The 20,502-nt window shown below is 37.6% G+C and overlaps 1 protein-coding gene across 3 annotated transcripts in view; it reads right to left on the bottom strand.

Moving 5' to 3' along the window:
• The window catches only part of Ascc3 (activating signal cointegrator 1 complex subunit 3), a 279,428-nt gene that overhangs the window by 12,614 nt on the left and 246,312 nt on the right, over positions 1-20,502 (bottom strand). For all 3 annotated transcript variants that reach the window (XM_021204568.1, XM_029542105.1, XM_029542106.1), the window contains one exon: positions 16,416-16,640. In XM_021204568.1, coding sequence (XP_021060227.1) covers positions 16,416-16,640 — 225 coding nt within the window. The remainder of the gene's footprint in view (positions 1-16,415; positions 16,641-20,502) is intronic.

Here is a 20,502-nt window from a genome sequence, read left to right as displayed (position 1 = left end):
AAACTATTATAATGATATTTTAACAGTAAATATCCTACTGACAATAAGATATAATAAAATGTTGTATAAAATCTACTGTTTTTAGAAATCATTTTTAAGGTATGTGCCATGCTACCACTCTGTGATCTCAGTGTGCACATATTCGTCCAAGATTTAAATTTCCACCTGTGTTCTATAATTTTTAAAAAGAAAAATAATTAGAAAAACTGGTCAAGTTAAATTAACAATCGTTTTATGTACAGTACAGGGAAATGGACCAAGGTCTCTGGATATGATGCTCAAAGGTTTTATGGACACAAAGAAAAAATATACAACATGAGAACACTAGGACCCAGCAGCTGTCTGCTGCATAAAGGACAGTAATGAACAGAGACTTACATAAACATCATATAATAGTACTTGCCCCACCCTCCAAAGCAGGTATTTCCTTTCATCTTTTTGATGTTCACTTCTATACAGGGTGAGGGAAGCAAAGAGAGGATCTTGCATAGTCATGAGCAGATGCATGGTCTGGGCAGCAGGGGAGGTTTGCAATTACAAGAAAATCAAGGGACAAGGCAAAGGACTAATCCTGTTGTGCAGGACCAACTGAAAGAAGTCAGTCTGGTTCTCCTGTGGAGTGGGAAGCCCAAGCTACTTCAGAGGTCTATAATTGAGAGGGCTAGGGATGCAAGATTGAAGGATCTTAGGAGCATGTGAGTGAACAGAGGAAGGACTCTGTCACACTATCATACAGTAATCTCAGGTAACGTCAGAGTTTATCACAGATGTATGATAGCCAACCAGAGAGGATTACTTTGGCACATTGCGGAGACACAGCTATGATTCTGAGTATAGAGAAAAACATGGATGCGGTGAGTCTTTGTAAGATGTTCTCTTAACAAGTTGGAATCGATTTCCATTGACTGTCATGTCTTGTTATAGTGGAATGAAAATGTGATTTCTAGCAATGTATTTATTTTTATAAAATTGGACAATTAAAACCATATTGTAGAAACAGTAAGAACGTCGGTTGTTTACTGAAGAGAGGTGAGCTGGGAGTTGACAAAATAATTTTTGGACATATTTTAGTGGAGATGAACTATGAAACCAGGTGGGCTATTGAAGTTAAAACAAGATTCACAGGGAGTACAGGCTACAGTGACCTTAGACCACTAGGACAAAAGTGGGCAACCAGAAAGTTATAACATGCAGCACTGCTAATAAAGACATCAATACAAGAGTAGGGATAGAGGCAAGACCAGCAAGATAGGAAGGATGACACTGGAGGCCATTTGAGTGCCCTCCAAGACACTGTGAGTAACTTGTGATCAGAACAGACATTTGCTAATGCTTGCTATTTGTCAAACAGTCTATTAGCAATTACTTATGTGGCATTAAATATGTCACATAATTATGTGCATTTTATAGATAAAGAGTTTGTTGCTCAGAGAGAGGAAGAAATATACCTAAGACTACAAGGTTTTAGAAAATACGTCTGGTTAGGGTTCAAGTTGTGGGGAGTTTGGCTCCAAAGGTATTACTGTAATTGGTGTAGTACAAAGCCTATGAAATTCAGAATAAAGTGGAGAATGTGTAGATTTGAGTGCTGTTGTAATTCAGTACAACAGATTTTATGAGGAATGTGCATATCAGATCAAATGGAACTTCAAAGATATTTCTCAATGAAAGCAAATAAAAATCTTGTTTCAGTATTTGTCACAGAATGATTCCAGGATCCATGAAAGGTGCCAAAATTTCTGGATTTTCAAGTTTCCTATTTAAAATGGTAGTGTTTATATATAAGATAAGCATATACACCTGTATGCCTTAAATCACCTGCAGATTATTTAGGATACCTAATAGACTGTATTGCTTAAGTAATGACAAGAGAAAAAAAGGCTATGCCCAGCACTGATGGAATTCTTCCAAATTTTCAGTCTATGGCAGGCAGAATATGCAGATATGGAAGTGGAGAGTAAGAAGGCTGGTGGGTACAGACTTCAGTGCGGTTCACTGACACTTGGCACTGGTTTACAGCTGGTGTGTTATGACAGACACAGCCCAACGGTTTAGACCCGTTCTAACTGCAAGATTTTGGGAAAATTAATTATCGAGGCTCATTTTCCACATCTGAATAACTGAATTTGATCTGTCCCTTTTTTAGGAGTTCTACATATACAGATTTACTATCCATTTGTTTTTATAACATTCAATTTCTAACTTTTCTGGTAGACTCTACTGTTTCTAAGGTCATGTTCAGTAAACAATAAACAAGCTAGATAGACCATCCTGCAGTCAGGGGATGAGGGTTACTATTGATGAAGTGTGTGTAAGGGTTTCCGAAAAGAAGGACTTTTCTTGATCATAGAAGATCTCACAAAGCGAATCAGAGGAAAAGAAAGGAAATCTCTGCAGATTGAACGTAATGCTTCATGCTAAGGGGAAAAATGTAAGAGAACAGGAAAATATTTAGAGGAACTGAGTAGAATCAATGATAGAAAAAAAATCCTGTAATAGCCCTGTCTTCAACAGCATGACTCTGTTGTGCACTCAACAGTATTTGGATATTATGTCTTGCAATAATGAGTAATTTTGACCTGATGGCAGAGAATTTAGATGTTGATAGTTACCCATGATGGTACTAGACATTAGCACACTCTGACACTAGTGTTGAATTGGCCAGTTGAGGTACAATCATAAGGGGGCAGAGACTAAACTAAGAGAACAGGAAGAGGAGAAAAAATTTCTGTTACAAACCCAGAAATGCTCAGACAAGTTGACTGATAAAGACACTGTGAGACAAGGGGTACAAATGCGATCGATCGGCTTCGGGTCAGGCAGTTTGACATCATTCATGTGCAGGAGTATGGATTGCAGGTGATTATGATATTTAAAAAAACTACTGTTGAAGCCACTATGATGGACCAGAAGATGGCAAAGTGACGCTATGAATACTGTTTGAGGAAGGTGGGGGAAAAGATTTCATTTAGGAAACAGATTAAAAAAAAAGAAGAAGAAATCTAATGCATTTCTAGCAGAAGCTGGCTCCCTACAAGGAATTGGTTGGAGACACAAGAGGAGGCTAGCTTTTATCACTGCAGGACAGGAAGAACTGTTTAATATGAGCTTCAGAATAGAGAAAAATGAATTAGGCAGAATTCTCCTATGTCTGCCTATGTCTGAGTGAGGGAGCAAGACAAGAAAGAAGATGATGAACCGAAGAGGCAGACCCCAGAAACGACTGAGTATGCATACCAAAGGCATTTCATCTTCAAGGATTTCTGAAGTGATTCATGGCAGGCAAAGATAAAGGAAAACAGAATGAACAATCTCTAGAGGAAAATTTGTTTAGTTGTAGGCATGCTTTAGGATGTGGACCTCATGGCCTCAACATTTACTATAAATCCACCACAGAATTCCCTAATCTTCTCAGGTTTGATCTGAACAGTTAAACCCAACTGGTTTTATAGTGGCAGGAAAAACCAATTTTTCTAAATCTACTAATATTTTTCATTTCATCTTCTATGACTGTAGACTATACTTTATACAGCAAACATTTAAGTTTATCTAGTAATAGTAATCTCTTACAATTATTATTAAAATACCCAAATAGTGAATTATAATATAAAGCCATATTGTGTGCAAATGTTATGATGAAAATATTTGAATAGTATTATACAAAATATAAAACACATTCACAAATAACTTAATTAAATCCTTACCAATAGCAACTGTGAGACCAACAGGAAAACAGAAACTTACAGAAGGTCACTGAATATGTAATAACATCCACAAGAGTGATAGAGATAATTATTAATCCCATTTTTTCAATTCCAGACCCATGCTCTCTGCATGAAACTTCACTACCTCTGCTGACTTACACATATGCTGTCTTATTTCAAAAAGGATTTCAGTTGGCTCACATCTCTTCTTGTCCATACATAGAAAATGAACATTAAATTTAAACAAGATGGTATCATTAAATAATTACTGTCTTTACAAATAAATTTTGATAATACAAGTTTTGAAAACAAAACATTTGAATTAGTTTTAATCCATATAGCTATTCCTCAATGCCTGCTATTCAGGGCTTTACATTTTTTGAAACAAAACTCATTCTGGAGTAAAATAATGCAAGATAAAAATAGAAGGCACTAACACAACCTAACAAACACAACCACTGACATTTATACTTTAAACAGAATAATAAAAGTAAAAGTGCAAGGTCTATTACTAAAAATTTCTCCGCGAACCTAAACTATTTTTAAAAATAAATTTGTCAGTGTATGCGCTGCAAAATGTGCACAGGGTCCAGCATGTGATGCGCCAGCCCTGTGCTCCTGTTGCAGCACTCTGTAGACCTCATCTTGTCCTTGATTCTTCCTCCCTGTAAGAAAATCTTTCTCCCTATACCATCTCTTTCACAGTCGAGATCACAAGCATATTGAAATCACTAGGACCACAGCTGAAATGAAGGGCCATGTTGCCACTTCTGCCCAAATTTAATAACATAAAGATAGTTTCCTCTTATTGGATTTTAAAAGATTTATTTTATTCAGAATGAAAGAAAATTACAATAATGTAGAGAAATGAAGTTAATAGTGGAGTATCACGGGAATGCGCATTACTACAGAGAGCTCAGAAGACTAAAGAAAGTCGAGGGACTTTCATAGTTAAGACAGGCCAAGAGAGAAAGGGAAGTCAGAGTAACTGATGCGGTATCATCCATGACAGTATGAATAGCGGAAAAGAATAGTGTGTTAATGTTAAAGAACTATGAATAATTATGGATTTTGGCTAATAATAACATATAAGTATCAGCTAATTAATTATAACAAATATACTGCACTAACACATGTGAGATGTTAGCACAAGAGGAATAGTATTCTCAGGATATCCAGGAAATCTTTGTAACCTTTCCTGGAAATCTCCCATGCAAGGATTAACCAGGCCTGATTCTGCTGAGCTTCCAAGATCAGACTAGATTGAGTACATTCAGAGCAGGAAGGTTTCAGAAAAACTTCTTGAAAATTTGAACTATTCTCAAATAAAAAAATCATGAAAGAAAAAGAAAACCCACAAACAAACATAACTGGAAACTCAGTGTAGGAGCTTGTTAATAAAACTTCAGCTGTTAAGACTGTGAGCAAACACATTGCTTAGCTCACAAGCTCCTGCAAGTTCTGCAAGGATGGGAAGACCCCTGAGAATAGCTTTCTGGAGAGACAGGCACGCTCATTTAAAGGATCAGGTCATGTGAAGAAGGATACAATATTTTATCAATAATTAAAACGGTGAAAGTACATCTATAAGATCTTTTTTCAATAGCAACAGTTGTTCATAGTAACTTTCCCCTGAACTTTGACCCCCAGAAGGTTAGCATTCAGGAAGCTCAGCTGCTGTCTAACAAACTTAATTAATCAAAAAGTCATTTCCGAGCTGTAACTATGAGTAAAAGCGCTTCAAGTGTGCTAGCAAGCCTACAAGTTAATCAAAATGCTAATGCAGTACAAATTAAAGTTGTGATTAACATTTCACAGTAGCTGCTTAAGTGAATTGATCACACAAATGGGTTAAGCATTACTCATTTCCTAACGCCCCAACCGGGAAAAGGGTTGTTATGTGGGTGTGAGGAGAGGAACTGGGGAGAGAATGATCCTTCACAACAGCATGACACTGTCAATAAACCATCCCTGAACTGCCATATAAAAGCTTACAGGTACAGTTACCCAGGAGGAAACAGCCTTCAGAATTATATTTTACTCCCCAAAGGGAGATTGCTTGTAACTTCACAGGAGTAAATAAAGGTGATATTAGACACTTATTTACGCATTTATATTAGGTATACATTATTACTATTTTGGGAGGTGTTAAGCCCCCTGGCTCTGCTATATCCGTAGTAAGTACTGAAGAGTTAAGATGGACTGGGTGTCCACTGTATTGTGGATCTTTTCATTTGGAAGAATAAATGATTAAGTTCATGTAGACTGATCTGCTTTAAATCCTTTAGAACAAATCTTCAGCTAGCTTCTGTAGCAAGGGCCTCTTGGACTGTCCGGCCAAGAAAGCAGCCTGAATTAGACACAATCCTGGCCTTTTATGACTTTCATAAGGTCACATAAAAATATTTTTAGCAGATAGACTACACATGTTGACAGTCAGTTCACAATTTGGAAGCAGAAAATATTTTAAGCCGTGGGAATACACACACACACACACACACACACACACACACACACACACCCTACCATCTCTATTAAAGAATTAGAAAGAAAAAAAAAATCGAAATACTTATTTTTGTTTGTTTGTTTATGATGAATGGATATCTCCTACAAAGCCACACTGGGTCCTAGACATCTTCCCAGTTAGCAATGCTACAACTATCAGAAGTTCCCAGCATACCTTAGATATGAAACCTGATAATATCATCTGACACAGACCTTAAAACTAGACATATTGTTTACATTATCTGACTTTTATCAAAACGATCTTTCGAGATCTTCTGAAACCTACTGTGTTACCTACTTAAAGAAAATCTCATTTTGTCTAATTAGAAGCATTTAACATTTGAAAGGATTTAACTAAGAGTACACCAAATTCACCTAACATTTGCAATATCAAAACATTCTTACAAGTATTGTATTAAGGATTACACTAAGTACTTCTTTTTTAAGCTTGGTAATACCTGGCCTACTTTCACGACTAATTGTACTTGGCTCTAAAAAGACTAATAACCCTCACTCTTTCAGATGACAGCAATGCTTTTCAATGCATTCCCACCCACCAAGCCCATTCTCGTGGGCAGTAGGTAAACACACTCACCTTCATCTTTGGGAATCAAATATTTTTTACAATTAACCTCCCAAAACTGGAAATCATTTGCTAATGAAATCAGATCTAGTACATTCACAGTTATACTATTTTTTCATTTAAAAGACTGTTTTTTTTTTTTTTCATCATTTTCTCCTTTTGTACTTGGCTATTTTTTCACATTTCTCCCACTGAATGTAACTTGGCTATTTTATTCTCTTGTCATATTCTAAAATATGGAGGTATACTTGCAGAATCATGTGCAGTGTTGATAGATTAGCTAGTGTACTTTAAAAACAGAGTGAAGCTGGCGATGTTGGCACAGTTGTGCACTGGCCGTAGGATACCAGAGGTTCTAGGTTTGATGTACTGTAACCTCTAATAGTGGATTAGTGGAGGCACATAGCCTGCAATGTAATCCTTGCCACTCCTGAAGTGGAAACTAAAGAATCAGGACTTCAGGCTCATACCTGGACTAAGCCAGCTAGAAACCCGGCTCTATAAGCTACATTAGGACAAAAAGGAAAAAAAAAAAAAACAGATTGATGATGAAATGTGTTTCCAGAATAATGTGAGTTATAGAAAATACACTATATCATGTGATATGTGGCATACATTTATCTTATCAGAAGTAGTTATTAAACAAGTCAAAGTATTATTTTGATCTTTAGGCTAACAACTGTATCAATGAATTTTAAAATTTTCTTTTGGCAAATTCAAGAAACTTACCTCGAGAAAAGTATGCCACCCCAATACAAAAAAAAAATTTTTTTTTAATATAAAGAGAGATCTACGACAAGATCCAGCTATACCACTCTTGAGCATATACTGCATTTTACTATACAGATATTTGCTCATCCATGTCCATTGCTGCTCTATTCGTAATAGCTTGAAACTGGAAAGAGCCGAGATATCTATAAACTGATGAATGGATAATAAAAAATGTAGTAATTTTCATAGTGGAATATTATTTAGCAGTTAGGAATTGTCTTAGTCAGGGTTTCTATTCCTGCACAAACATCATGACCAAGAAGCAAGTTGGGGAGGAAAGGGTTTATTCAGCTTACACTTCCATACTGCTGCTCATCACCAAGGAAGTCAGGACTAGAACCTAAGCAGGTCAGGAAGCAGGAGCTGATGCAGAGGCCATGGAGGGATGCTCTTTACTGGCTTGCTCAGCCTGCTCTCTTATAGAACCAAGACTACCAGCCCAGAGATGGAACCACCCACAAGGGGACCACCCCCTTGATCACTAATTGATAAAATGCCTTACAGCTGGATCTCGTGGAGGCATTTCCCCAACTGAAACTCCGTTCTCTGTGATAACTCCAGCCTGTGTCAAGTTGACAGAAAACTAGCCAGTACGGGAATGAAATTATGAAATATGTAGGATAATAGATGAAAGCTGAAATAATCATCGGAAGTAAAGTAACCCAGACTGACAAAGAAGCATTACATATGTGGATGCTATCCTTTAAGCTTTAGACATTTGTGTTTCACTCATTAATTTTGAATGAATGTAGTTAGTAAGGTGTCAAAGAGGAGGAGATCTTCAACGAATAGAAAATACACTACAGGGCTGTAAAGGGATAAAGGAAAAGTTAGAATAGGAAGATTAACTGAAGAGAGTAATGGGAGGGCAGGACAGAGGGAATATTGGGAAGGTAAATTTAACTAAAGGCCTTCTGAAAAGCCACATGCAAAAATATTGTAGAAGCTTCTTATATAATATATGGTATATATGGAATTTAAATGGTGTAGTGGCTATTCCTGGTTGTCAACTTGACTATATTTGAAATGAACTACAATCCAGAATTGGAAGGCTCACCAGTGAACCTAATCTGGAGACTGGGAGATAGAAGTTTCTGATCTGGATCTTGGTATGGAGATCTTGAGACACAGTGGTGATTGAATCCAGAAGATTAAGACAGGGAGATCTCCGAGTCCAAGGTCATCTGGGATTAAAGGTGTGGTGGCACACACCTTTAATCTGGGCTACACCTTCTGCTGGGGACCATATAAGGACATTGGAAGAAGGGAATCTGGCTCTCGCTCTTTGGCCTTCTCGCCATGTGGGACTCAGCAACTGCTAGATCCTNGGACTTCCATTCACAGCTACTACTGAACCATTGTTGAGATTTGGACTGCAGACTGTAAGTCATCAATAAATTCCTTTACTATATAGAGACTATCTGTAAGTTCTGTGACTCTAGAGAACCCTGACTAATACAAATCGATTAATCATATAATAGGGCAACAATGCCCCAACTAGATACCATATACTACCAAATAAAACTTCCAGTACTAGGAACTGGCTATTTCTTTTTGAATAATTGTCCAAAGGGGTCTCATAGACCTCTAACAAAACATTACAGGCTACTGACAATGCTACTGGTTACCTTCCACAACCTGATGGTAAGATTCTACTTACCACTCATTGAGTCATCAAACATAGAAAAATTGAGCTGGTGCCCAACGAGAAGCTTCACTCTTACTGACTGACATTCATAGTGCTGGAAGTTGATACCTATGCTATTGGAAGATAAATATAATCACTGCTCACACCTAGCTACGAACCCTACAAGCTACAGCAGTGATCTGTGTGCAAGAGGTAACCACTGAAACAATAGTGGCACAACTCCTAATTGCATAGTGCTATATCCATAGGGTAGAGCAAGCTGAATTCTCATCAGGAAAGCTTCTTGCATCTGATGGCAATTAACATAAAGATCTACTACTGAACAAGGACACTCACAGAGTAAAAGACTTTGCACTAGTTAGTCCTAAATCAGATGTCCGTATCACAACTCTCCCCTCTCATGGTTCAGATATCTATGCAGAAGGAGATTGAAAGGTTGTAAGAGTCAAGACATGGTAGATGACTCCAAGGAAACAGCGTTTTCCAAAAACAACTTGTTTGCTTCTTGTATGAATTCACAGACACTGTGACAGCGTACACAAGAACTGCCCAAGTTCAAACTAGAGAAAATCCCAGCATGGAGAAGGAGAAATGGGCACAAAGCCCCTATGTCTAAGCAAAGCTGTTGATAACTGATATCTGCCAGGACGGGGCAGAATCAGTGTCCTTCACTCGTGTGTGACTCTGAGCACATCAACTATTATCCAGAGCAAGATTCATGCTCAGCGACAGTCCTAAATATCACTTACCACATGTTACAGTCAAGATGATCAAGAACAGGATTTAATCCCAGCACTTGGGAGGCAGAGACAGGCGGATTTCTGAGTTCGAGGCCAGCCTGGTCTATAGAGTGAGCTCCAGGGCAGCCAGGGCTACATGGAGGAATCATGCCTCGAAAAACAAACAAACAAACAAACAAAAACAAAACCCCCCAAAACAAACAAACAAACCCAAATCATCAACAACAAAAAAGAATAGGGTTTTAAAGGTGAGGAGGCCAGGGCCAACTGATTCTATAATTACATAACTTAAAAATTAGAACTGTTTAAGCTATTTTTAAAAAATGGAGTGTATATATAGCAACTTTTACTTTTATTGTAATTGATAAAAACGGCAATGTCAATAATAGTAAAATATTTACAAAAACCCTATGACCAATCCCTCCAACCCAATAAAAAACAAATTTGCACATATATAGAATGACTTTGATATATAATTTGTAACTGAATATGATAAAAAGCAATTCTGAATTATACTTTCTGGCTCCAAGATAGAAGAATGTCTATTATTGCAACTCTATTTCCCTGTCATGAAAAACTGCCCATGGCATTGTTAATCCAGGCTATAGTTTTCATAATCTAAAGGGTGGCTCAAATAGAAGATATGCTTATATTAAACAAAAGGATAATGAAGAGTTATCTTACAATACTAAGATTGAGAAGACCAAGTCACACCTATTTCCTTGAGCCTTCAAGTTCTTTTACTTTTTATTTATTAGGAAGTCTGTACTTGTGCGATTTTGACAGAGACGCCGATGGTTAAGCCATTTGCTCAAGGCAACAGGCAAGCAGAAGAGATTGACAATTGGTATTAAGTCTTGGCACTAAGTCCAAACCATAGACTGCATGGTCATGTTCAGGTGCCATGTGAGCAGCAATGTAATGCTTAAAAAGCCAGAAGGGCTAGAGCTTGGAAAATGGCTTAAACCAATGCTTTCCAACAGTCAGAGTAGCCACCATTTAACAAACAAGAAAAGAGTGAAAAATTACATTTTGGCAGACCAAGCTGACTAGCGAATGTTCCTTCGCTTTCCTGGTTTACTTTTTTCACACTATTGCAAAGTAGTAGTGGGAATGAAAAGAATCAGGGTAAGAAGTTGGTGAAGAGTTTCTAGGTGGGTTCTAGAAGTCTAAGTCAAACATTTAAGACCACGAAAACTAATCATTTGCAATAAAGGAAAACTACACACAGCAGGTGACTCAAATATACTAAGTAAGGAATTTGAAATGAAGGAATATTGTCCAGTTACTATAAACTATGCTTGTGAAAATAACCAATGATATAAATTATTAAATAATAAGGTCATAAAATAACATGATAAAAATTAATAAAAAAAAGTTAGGCAGATATACATCTCTCTGTGTGTAAGTAGACAAATAGACACAGCTCTCAATAAGGCTGAACGTATGTCAGGTGCATTTAGAGACAGAGAACCCAAGCTAATGCATTTTTATTAATGATTAACAGGTATTTCATAGATGATAAAATAGAGTAAGGCTACAAATAATTCTTGGTGTAGGATTGAGCGTGGGTGTATGTAATGATAAATACAGATGTTTTGCACATGCCCAGAAGGACAAATATTCATAGATATTTGTGTCATGATCCTTACAGTTTTCTTGCTTTGTTTATAGAGAGGGCTGAAGGAGTATAGCAAACACCCAGATTTCAGACTAAAGCACAAGATAAAACAGCAGAAAAATGTGAAAGAATCAGATAGCACCTTGAGTGGGTTTCCCCAGCCAAACTGGGACACTCTGAAAAACAAATAATGACAGCAAACATCTTACTTAAAAGAATATCACAAGTACTTTGGGAGTATACTTGCTTAAACATATAAGAAATGAAGGTAGAAGAGGACAATTTTCTTCCTTACTGAATGATGGAACAAGAAAACAAGAGTATAATTGTATTAGGTATTATATATCTCCAATAGATGTTGAAAATAATACATGTACATCCAAAGGATCCTCCACCATAAGGACACTTGCACAATCATGTTCACTGTCGCTCTATTCATTAAGAGTAAGAAACTGGAAACACGCTAGATAGCTAGTTCCTCAACCAAAGAATGGATAAAGAAAGTGTGGTACATTTACAAAAGTGAGTATTACTCAGCTAATAAAAACAATGACATCATGAAAATTTTAGGCAAATGGGTGAAACTAGAAAGATCATTCTGAGATAACTCAGACCCAGAAAGACCAATATGGTATATATTCACTTAAAAGTATATCTTAAGTTTATGGATATTTGCCATAAAGTAAATGTTATAATCCATTAAGTCCAAAGAAGCTAAGTCACATGGAGGGCTCAAAGGGAGACACTGAATCTCATTGAGAATGGGAAACAGAACAGAAATCGTGGGTGGATGTGGGGAATGGACTGGGTGGCATGGGTGGAGGGGGGATGAAGGGAGAAAGTACTGGAAGAGACAACTGGAACTGGGGTTGTGTATGATATCTTGGGATGAACTAGAAACCTAGGGCAATGGAAACACTCAGGAATCTATGAGGTGATCCTAGCTAAAATTCCTAGCAAAGAGGAACATGGAGCCTGAATCAGCTATCTCCTAGACCTCAATAGACTGATTGGGGCATCAACCCAGTCACAAAACCTTAGACCTGCAATTTGTCCTGCCTTGTAGATATTCAGGGGTAAAGATGGAGCAGAAATTGAGGGGGTGGCCAAGCGATTACTGGTCCATCTTGAGACCCATGTCATGAGGAGCCTATCTCTAACATCATTAATGATATTTTGCTATACTTGCAGACAGGAGGCTAGTATAATCATCATCAGAGAGGTTTCACACAGAAACTAATGGAAATAGATGCGGAGACCAATAGCCAAATATTAGGTGGAGCTTGGGGAATCCTGCAGAAGAGGGGGAGGAAAGGTTGTAGGAGCCAGAGAGGTCAAGGACACAAGAAAACCCACAGATTCAACTAACCTGTATCCATAGTGGTTCACAGAGACCGAATCACCAACCAGGGAACTTCAATGGGATTGACCTAGGCCCTCGGCACATATGTTACAGTTGTGTAGCTTGGTCTTCATATGGGACTCCTAACAGTGGGAGCAGGGTCTGTCTCTGACTCTGTTATCTGCCTTTCAGACGCTTTCCCTTACTGGGTTGCCTTGTAGAGCCTCAATAGGAAAAGATGTACCTAGTCTTATGGAAATTTGATATTCCAGGGCTGGTTGCTACCCATGGGAAGACTCCCTGCTTTCTGAAGAGAAATGGAGGAAGAGTAGATGGAGGGGATGGGGGGATTGGGAGGAGAGGAAGGAGGGGAAACTGCTGTTGGGATATAAAATAACTAGATTAATTAATTAAAAAAGAAACAAATACATGAATAGGACATGGTGGCACATGCTTTTAATTCCAGCACTCAGGAGGCAGAGGCAGGCATATCTGTGTGAGTTTGAGGTCAGTCTGGTCTACAAAGCAAGTTCCAGGACAGCCAGGGCTTCTTAGAGAAACCCCGTCTCAAAAACATCTACAACAACAACAAACCCCAAAACACAAAAATCCAGCAGGATATTCATAAGCACAATTTCCTACAAGATATTTATTACAGACAGACAAACAAACAAACATAGCTTCAGAGTGTGGAGGGTGGCGAGTTTCTATCATCAGTAATGGGTACATTTATGTCATGAACTTCCTGAATATGATTCACTAACAGGGAAAAACATCTTTCTCTGTTGGGAACAGAACATTCTATGGAACATGAATGCAAAATGCAATCAAAAGGAAGTACTCACTTGGGAAGTCCAAACTTTGGACACCACAAAATTATGGCTAAGGCAGCCAAGTTCAGAGGGGAAAAAAACAGATGAAATGTGGGATCCTGGATGAAAACAGAGTTACTTGGCTGATTATGCAAAAGGAGAGACTTATTAAATTGGTTATGTAAAATAAACTTTATGTATGATATTCAGATGAATAATATAATGCTAAGTAATTTATTTGCAAAGATAAAAATTTACTTCAGCTAGAAAGATGGCTTAGTGGTCAAGAGCACTGACTGCTCTTCCAGAGATCCCGAGTTCAATTCCCAGCAACCACATGGTAGCTCACAACCATCTTTAATGGGATCTGATACCCTCTTCTGGTGTGTCTGAAGATAGCTACAGTATACATAAAATAATAAATAACTCTTTAAAAAAAGATTTTAGTTCATTTTGCACCTTTCATGCAGCCTTCCTGACCCCAGTGTTCATGAATTGTTATTGTGGAAAGGATAAAGAAAGTGTTATAGAAAACACAAATAAGGACCCAGGACCACAGCAGAAAACTCAGAACTTTAACTCTGTAAAGTGTGACTAATGAGGAATGGAAAATCATCTTCCTAGAGAGGCCGATCATGTGTTAGCTACAAAAGTGTGTTCAAAACACTGAGTGTGTTAGAGCTCCATTCTTTCTCAAATGCTGATACCTGGTGCTTACTGTATGTTATATAGTAACTATTTTTGAATAATAAAAATGTGATAGGTGTGCTGTCACATGCTTTTAATTCTAGGAGGCAGAGGTGGAGAGGATGAGGCAGAGGTAGAGTTCGAGGACAGTCTGGACTACATAGAAAATTCCAGGAGAGCCACGGCTATATAGAGAGACCCTGTCTCTAAACAACAACAGCAGCAGCAACAACAAAACAAAAAATCCCAATCAAACAAAGAATTAAAAATATCACAAGTTTATTACAAAATACTCAGGCCTTTTTAGAAAAGCATAAAGCAAAAAATAAAAAGCACAATAAACCTGTTACCCAGATAAGGATGCTGTAAATTCTCTCAGTGGAGCCATCTTATATCTTTTCCTAGAGGTAGCAATATATTTTCCATATATGTGGAACTGTTACAAATTACAATTATATGAAAGGTCCCAGGCTATTTTTGAACTTTTACCATTTTAAATAACGCCTTTGCACTGATATTCTCAGATAGTCTTAATGTACCTTTAAAAATACTTTTAAAAATCACAGAACTGTTAAAAATGTAAAATATTGAATGTTAAGATCTCTCATAATTCAATTTTGTCACTGGTGTACACGCTTCATCAAAGCCTACTCTCTGTGGTTTCCTTTAGTCAAGAGTCACTGCTTTCTTCCAGCTGTTCTGGCTAGCCCAGAATCACCTTCAGTTTCTCATGCCTGCTAAAAACTTCTGTCCACTCTCTGTCATTCAGCCAGCCTTTAAAAAAAGCTTTTAAAGAACCATTAAGGAACCAACAAAATTCTCATCCACCATAGCTACCATATGGAGACTTCGCAGATAGGGATTTAGACTCTAATGCTTATGATGACATAAAAAACCTGTTAAAATATTCTTTCTTTTAAATTGCATTACATCAAGGACAGATTTTCTTCATATATTTCAATAAAACATTACAACAAATACTTTATATTGACTACAAAAGGAGATAAATAGGTCTAGGTGACCATTTATTACTTTGGATATTGAAACATTTTGTAAAATGCAAAACAGGACTGTACTATTTCACCATAATTTGTAAGTTTAGAAAGTATTTGTTTTTATAAAATTTATGGTAACATGTGAGACTATTACTTTTATCTTCAAATGAAGTATTAAATATTTGAGACTATTGATAGGTACTACATCACTAATGAACTAATGTTCCTACACTTCTCTTTAGAGAAAAGTCTAAAATTTTTACCAAGCTTCAGCAACTTCATACAAAGGCTGACCCTTTCTTCTCCACCATTTCCAGTTCTACCTCTTCCTGTGCTATTTTTAACCATCTCTCTTCACTGTTTTTCAATAGTCATTTTGATTTTCCTTGAGTAGACCAGGAGGCTTCCTACAAGAGAGCGTTAGGAAACATTTTGTGTTCAGAACACTCTAGCATCTTCCCCCAAAGCTCTATGGTTCCACCTTCTTCTATTTCATCTTTTAGAAACAAGATATTTCACCAGAAAGCTGGGTAGACTTTTCAGTTTCAAGATTCTTTTCAAGATTCTCCTGTCTCTGCTACCTAAGAGCTGGGATGACAAATGCCTTGGCTTACATTTTTAACTCACAGTCTTTGCCATCTTGAGTCATAAAAGTATGGATTCTTCTACTTTATTACCATATGCTCAATAAATATACATGTTCCTGGTACATACTTCTCCTTTAATACATTCTGTCTAAATGTGACCGAAACTGGCTTTGCTGTTTTGTTTTTCTGAGACAAGGTTTCTCTGCCCTAGCTGTCCTGGAACTTACTTTGTAGACCAGGATGGCCTCATAGAGATCTGCCTACCCCTACCTCCTGATTGCTGGCTTTATAACGTTTTCATATTTGCTTTTCCTTAGAAAAGTATTGGCTTGATTCACCTGGTGGTTTCTTGACAATCTTAGAATAAAAACATTTTAAATGTAATAAAACTAAAATATAGATATCAAAAGACTGTCATACCTGACATACTCTGAGAGCTTGGTCTAAGACTGTTTTGGTATCAGTATCATAATCTGGGCAGGGCAGCATGGCTCGGCTGAGATGCGCTTGAAGCAAGAGATGGGCTTTGGTGTGAGGGCTGTCAAATGAATGAGGATTTAATTCAATGGGAAGACATTTGGCCAATTCATTATTCGTATGGTCCTCATTGTGTCTTACTGGCAAGTCTGTGTATTCTTCTGCATCCTGTAAAACAAGATAAATTTCAACTTAATAATAAATAACATAATAACTTATATACTTTTCAGTTATATTATTTTGTGGTCTGAGAACTGAACCCAGAGCATTACACATGCCGGATAAGCACTGTACCTCTAAGTCGCACCCCTGGCTGTGATTAATACACTTTACCTGTTTCTTAAGCGGGACTTGCGGCCCTGTTTGAGGCAGAATTAGGGGTACTATGGATCTGGCCATAGATTGTGGCAAAAGAAACTGAAGGACTGAGCCTGGCGATCCCAATGGAGGAGTTAGGGGAAGGGCTGAAGGAGTTGCAGGGGATTGCAATCCTATAAGAAGACAACAATATCAACTAATCAGACCCCCCAGAGAACCCAGGAACTATACTACCAACCAAAGATTACACATGGTGGGACCCATGGCTCCAGCTGCATATGTGGCAGAGGATGGCCTTATTTGGCATCAATGGGAGGGGAGGCACTTGGTCCTGTGGAGGCTTGATGCCCCAGAGAAGGGGGATTCTAGAGGGGTGTGGAGGAGGTGGATGGGTGGGGGAGAAACCTCCCAGAAGCAAAGGGGAGGGGAAAGGAATGAGGAGCTTTTAACAAAGCTACTATTACCCTAGTACCAACATATAGTAATAAAAACAGTGCACATACATACTAACACACACACACACACACACACACACACACACACACAAACACACACACATGACACATTGATCAGTGGAATTAAAGAACAAGAAATAAATGGATAAACATATGGATACCTGTCTTTTTAATAGAGGCCATAAATACACACTGAAAAAAAAGCTTCTTCAACAAAATGTTGGTATTAAAATTGAATGGCTGCATGTAGATGCATCCAAACAGATTCCTATTTGTCACCCTGCAGAAACAAAATTCCCCAAAGACCTCAAAATAAACCAGATACACTAAACCTGACAGAAGAGAAAGTATGGGAATAGCCTTGAACACATTGGCATAGGAGAAGTCTTTCGGAACAGAACACTGTTAGCATATTCAGGCACTAAGATCAACAATTAATAAATAGGATTTCATGAAGCTGAAAAGATTCTGTACAGCAAAGGACACCATCATTCCGACAAAGTGGCAGCCTATAGACTGGAAAAAGAATTTTTTTAAATCAACTATACATTCAATAGAGGGCTAATATCCAAAATATATAATCAACTCAAAAATTTAGATATCAAGAAAATAAATAACCCCATTATAAAATGGGGCACAGATCTAAAAAGAAAATTCTCAATAGAGGAAACTCAAATGACTGAGAAATAGTTACAGATAATATCCAACATCCTTAGCAACCAGTGAAATGCAAATCAGAAATATTTTGAGATTTCATCTTACAACTGTGAGAATGGCTAAGAGCTATAAAACAAGTGACACCTCATGCTGGCTCTCATCCATTGCTGGTGGGAATGTAAAATTGTACAGCTACTATAGCAATCATGGTAGGTCCTTAGGAAGAAGGGAATTCTCTACCTCAAAATCCAGTTACCATTCTTGGGCATATACTCTAAGGATGCTTCATCTTACCATAGAGAAACTGCTCAATCCCTGTTCATTATGGTTATATTCCTAAGAGTCAGAAAATGGAAACAACTTACATGCCCCTTAACAGAAGAATGGATAAAGACAATGTAGCACATTTATATAATGGAGTATTACTTAGCCACTAAAAATAAAGTCATGAAATTCATAGGTAAATGGATGGAACTAGAAACAATTTAGTGAGGTTAAGTTAATGATAACTAAGATATAATATGTAGAATAGTCTAAGGGACTAGGGGAAACAGATCTCATTAGGGAAGGGAAATAGAACAGAAAATTATAGATGTATGAGGAGGTGGCTGGAATGGGTAGAGGAGGGGATGAGCGTGGGAACATGGGGAGAGGTATTTAAAATTGAGGGCTGTATGAGGGGTAGAACTTCCTAAATTATACACAAGAAGATGATCTAAATGAAATCACCAAATAATGGGCAGACAGAGCCCTATCTGGTCATCTCTTGTTACCAACTGAAGCTTCCATTTCCAAGACTGGTGAATATCTAATTGTTTTACTGGTCAATGGGATCTTATGGGAATCCCCAAACAACCCCCAAACAATAGGCCATTGCTAATACTATAAGTTGCTGTCTACAAACTGATTGCAAGACCTCACTGCTGATGAAAGCTTCCAGACAATTAATTGAACATGGCTTGTGGAAATAACCAACTAACATTTAATTTGACTTAAAGGCTTACTTCATGGGGTGCAACCCATACTGGAGACTGCTTTGGTTATCAAGAACCTGAGACTAGATAGCTCAGGGACTTAGGGCTAAACTAAATAATGATGCTTTTAAAAGAAAACAAGTAGCAATATCTCCTAATGACATTCTGCTATACTCATAGATAACTGCTTTGTTGTTCTGCCATCATCAGAGAAGCTTCTTCTAGAAGTATATGGGAACACATACAGAGAGCCACAGCGAGACATTATGAAGAAATTGAAAGACCTTGGAACACTCAGTCCTAAACAGGATGTCTCTATAAAATCTCTCCACTCAGGATTCAGGGAACTCTGTGGAAAAGGAGGCAGAAAGAATTTAAGAGCCAGAGGAGCTCCTGGAGGACACCAGAAGAATAATGTCCTCTAAATCAACTGAGCAAAGCTTGTATGAACTCACAGAGACAGAGGAAGTATGGCCAAGGCCTGCTCAGTCTGCACAAGTCCTTTGCATATGTTATGGCTTCCAGTTGATTGAGATTTTTTGGGGTGGTGGGGATTCCAGAATGTATAGAAAAGGCTGTTCCTTGTGCCTTCTCTTGCTTGGGCTATTTTCCTTCTGGCTGTCTTGTTCAACTTCAATATGCTAGTTTTTCTTTTATCATGTAATATCAGTCATCATATATCATAAAATATATCATATACCATATTCTCTTAGAAGCATTTTGTTTTCTAAAAAGACAGAAAGAAAGTGAATCCTGATGGGAGAAGAAGTGGAGAGGAAAGGAGAGAAGTAAAGGGAGGGCAAACTGTAATTATTACTATATGTAATGTGCTAAATAAAATAGATTTTATTAAAATCTATTTTAAATAAAAGAAAAATAAAAATTGAAAAAAGGTTCTACATCGGATAGAGGGTTAATATATAATATATAAAAAGAACTCAAGAAGTTAGACTCCAGAGAACCAAATAACCCTATTAAAAATGGGGTACAGAGCTAAACAAAGAATTCTCGACTGAGGAATACTGAATGGCTGAGAAACACCTAAAGAAATGTTCAACACCCTTAATCATCACGGAAATGCAAATCAAAAGAACGCTGAGATCACACTTCACAACAGTCAGAATGGCTAAGATCAAAAACTCAGGTGACAGCAGATGCTGGCGAGGATATGGAGAAAAAGGAACACTCCTCCATTACTGGTGGGATTGCAAGTTTGTACAACCACTCTGAAAATCAGTCTGGTGGTTCCTCAGAAAATTGGACATAGTACTACTTGGTGACCCAGCTATACCACTCCTGGGCATATACCCAGAAGATGCTCCAGCATGTAATAAGGACACATGCACCACTATGTTCATAGCAGCCTGATTTATAATACTCAGAAGCTGGAAAGAACCCAGTTGTCCTTCAACAGAGGAATGGATATAGAAAATGAGGTACATTTACACAATGCAATACTACTCAGCTATTAAAAACAATGCCTTCATGAAATTTGCAGGCAAATGGAAGGATCTAAAAAATATCATTGTGTCCATTTCATCCAGGTTTTCCAGTTTTGTTGAGTATAGCCTTTTGTAGTAGGATCTGATGATGTTTTGGATTTCCTCAGGGTCTGCTGTTATGTCT

Source organism: Mus pahari, chromosome 9, assembly GCF_900095145.1.
Source record: "Mus pahari chromosome 9, PAHARI_EIJ_v1.1, whole genome shotgun sequence".
NCBI lineage: Eukaryota > Metazoa > Chordata > Mammalia > Rodentia > Muridae > Mus > Mus pahari.
The sequence above is the reverse complement of the archived record's forward strand: the minus strand, read 5'-3'. Positions and strand labels throughout refer to the sequence as shown.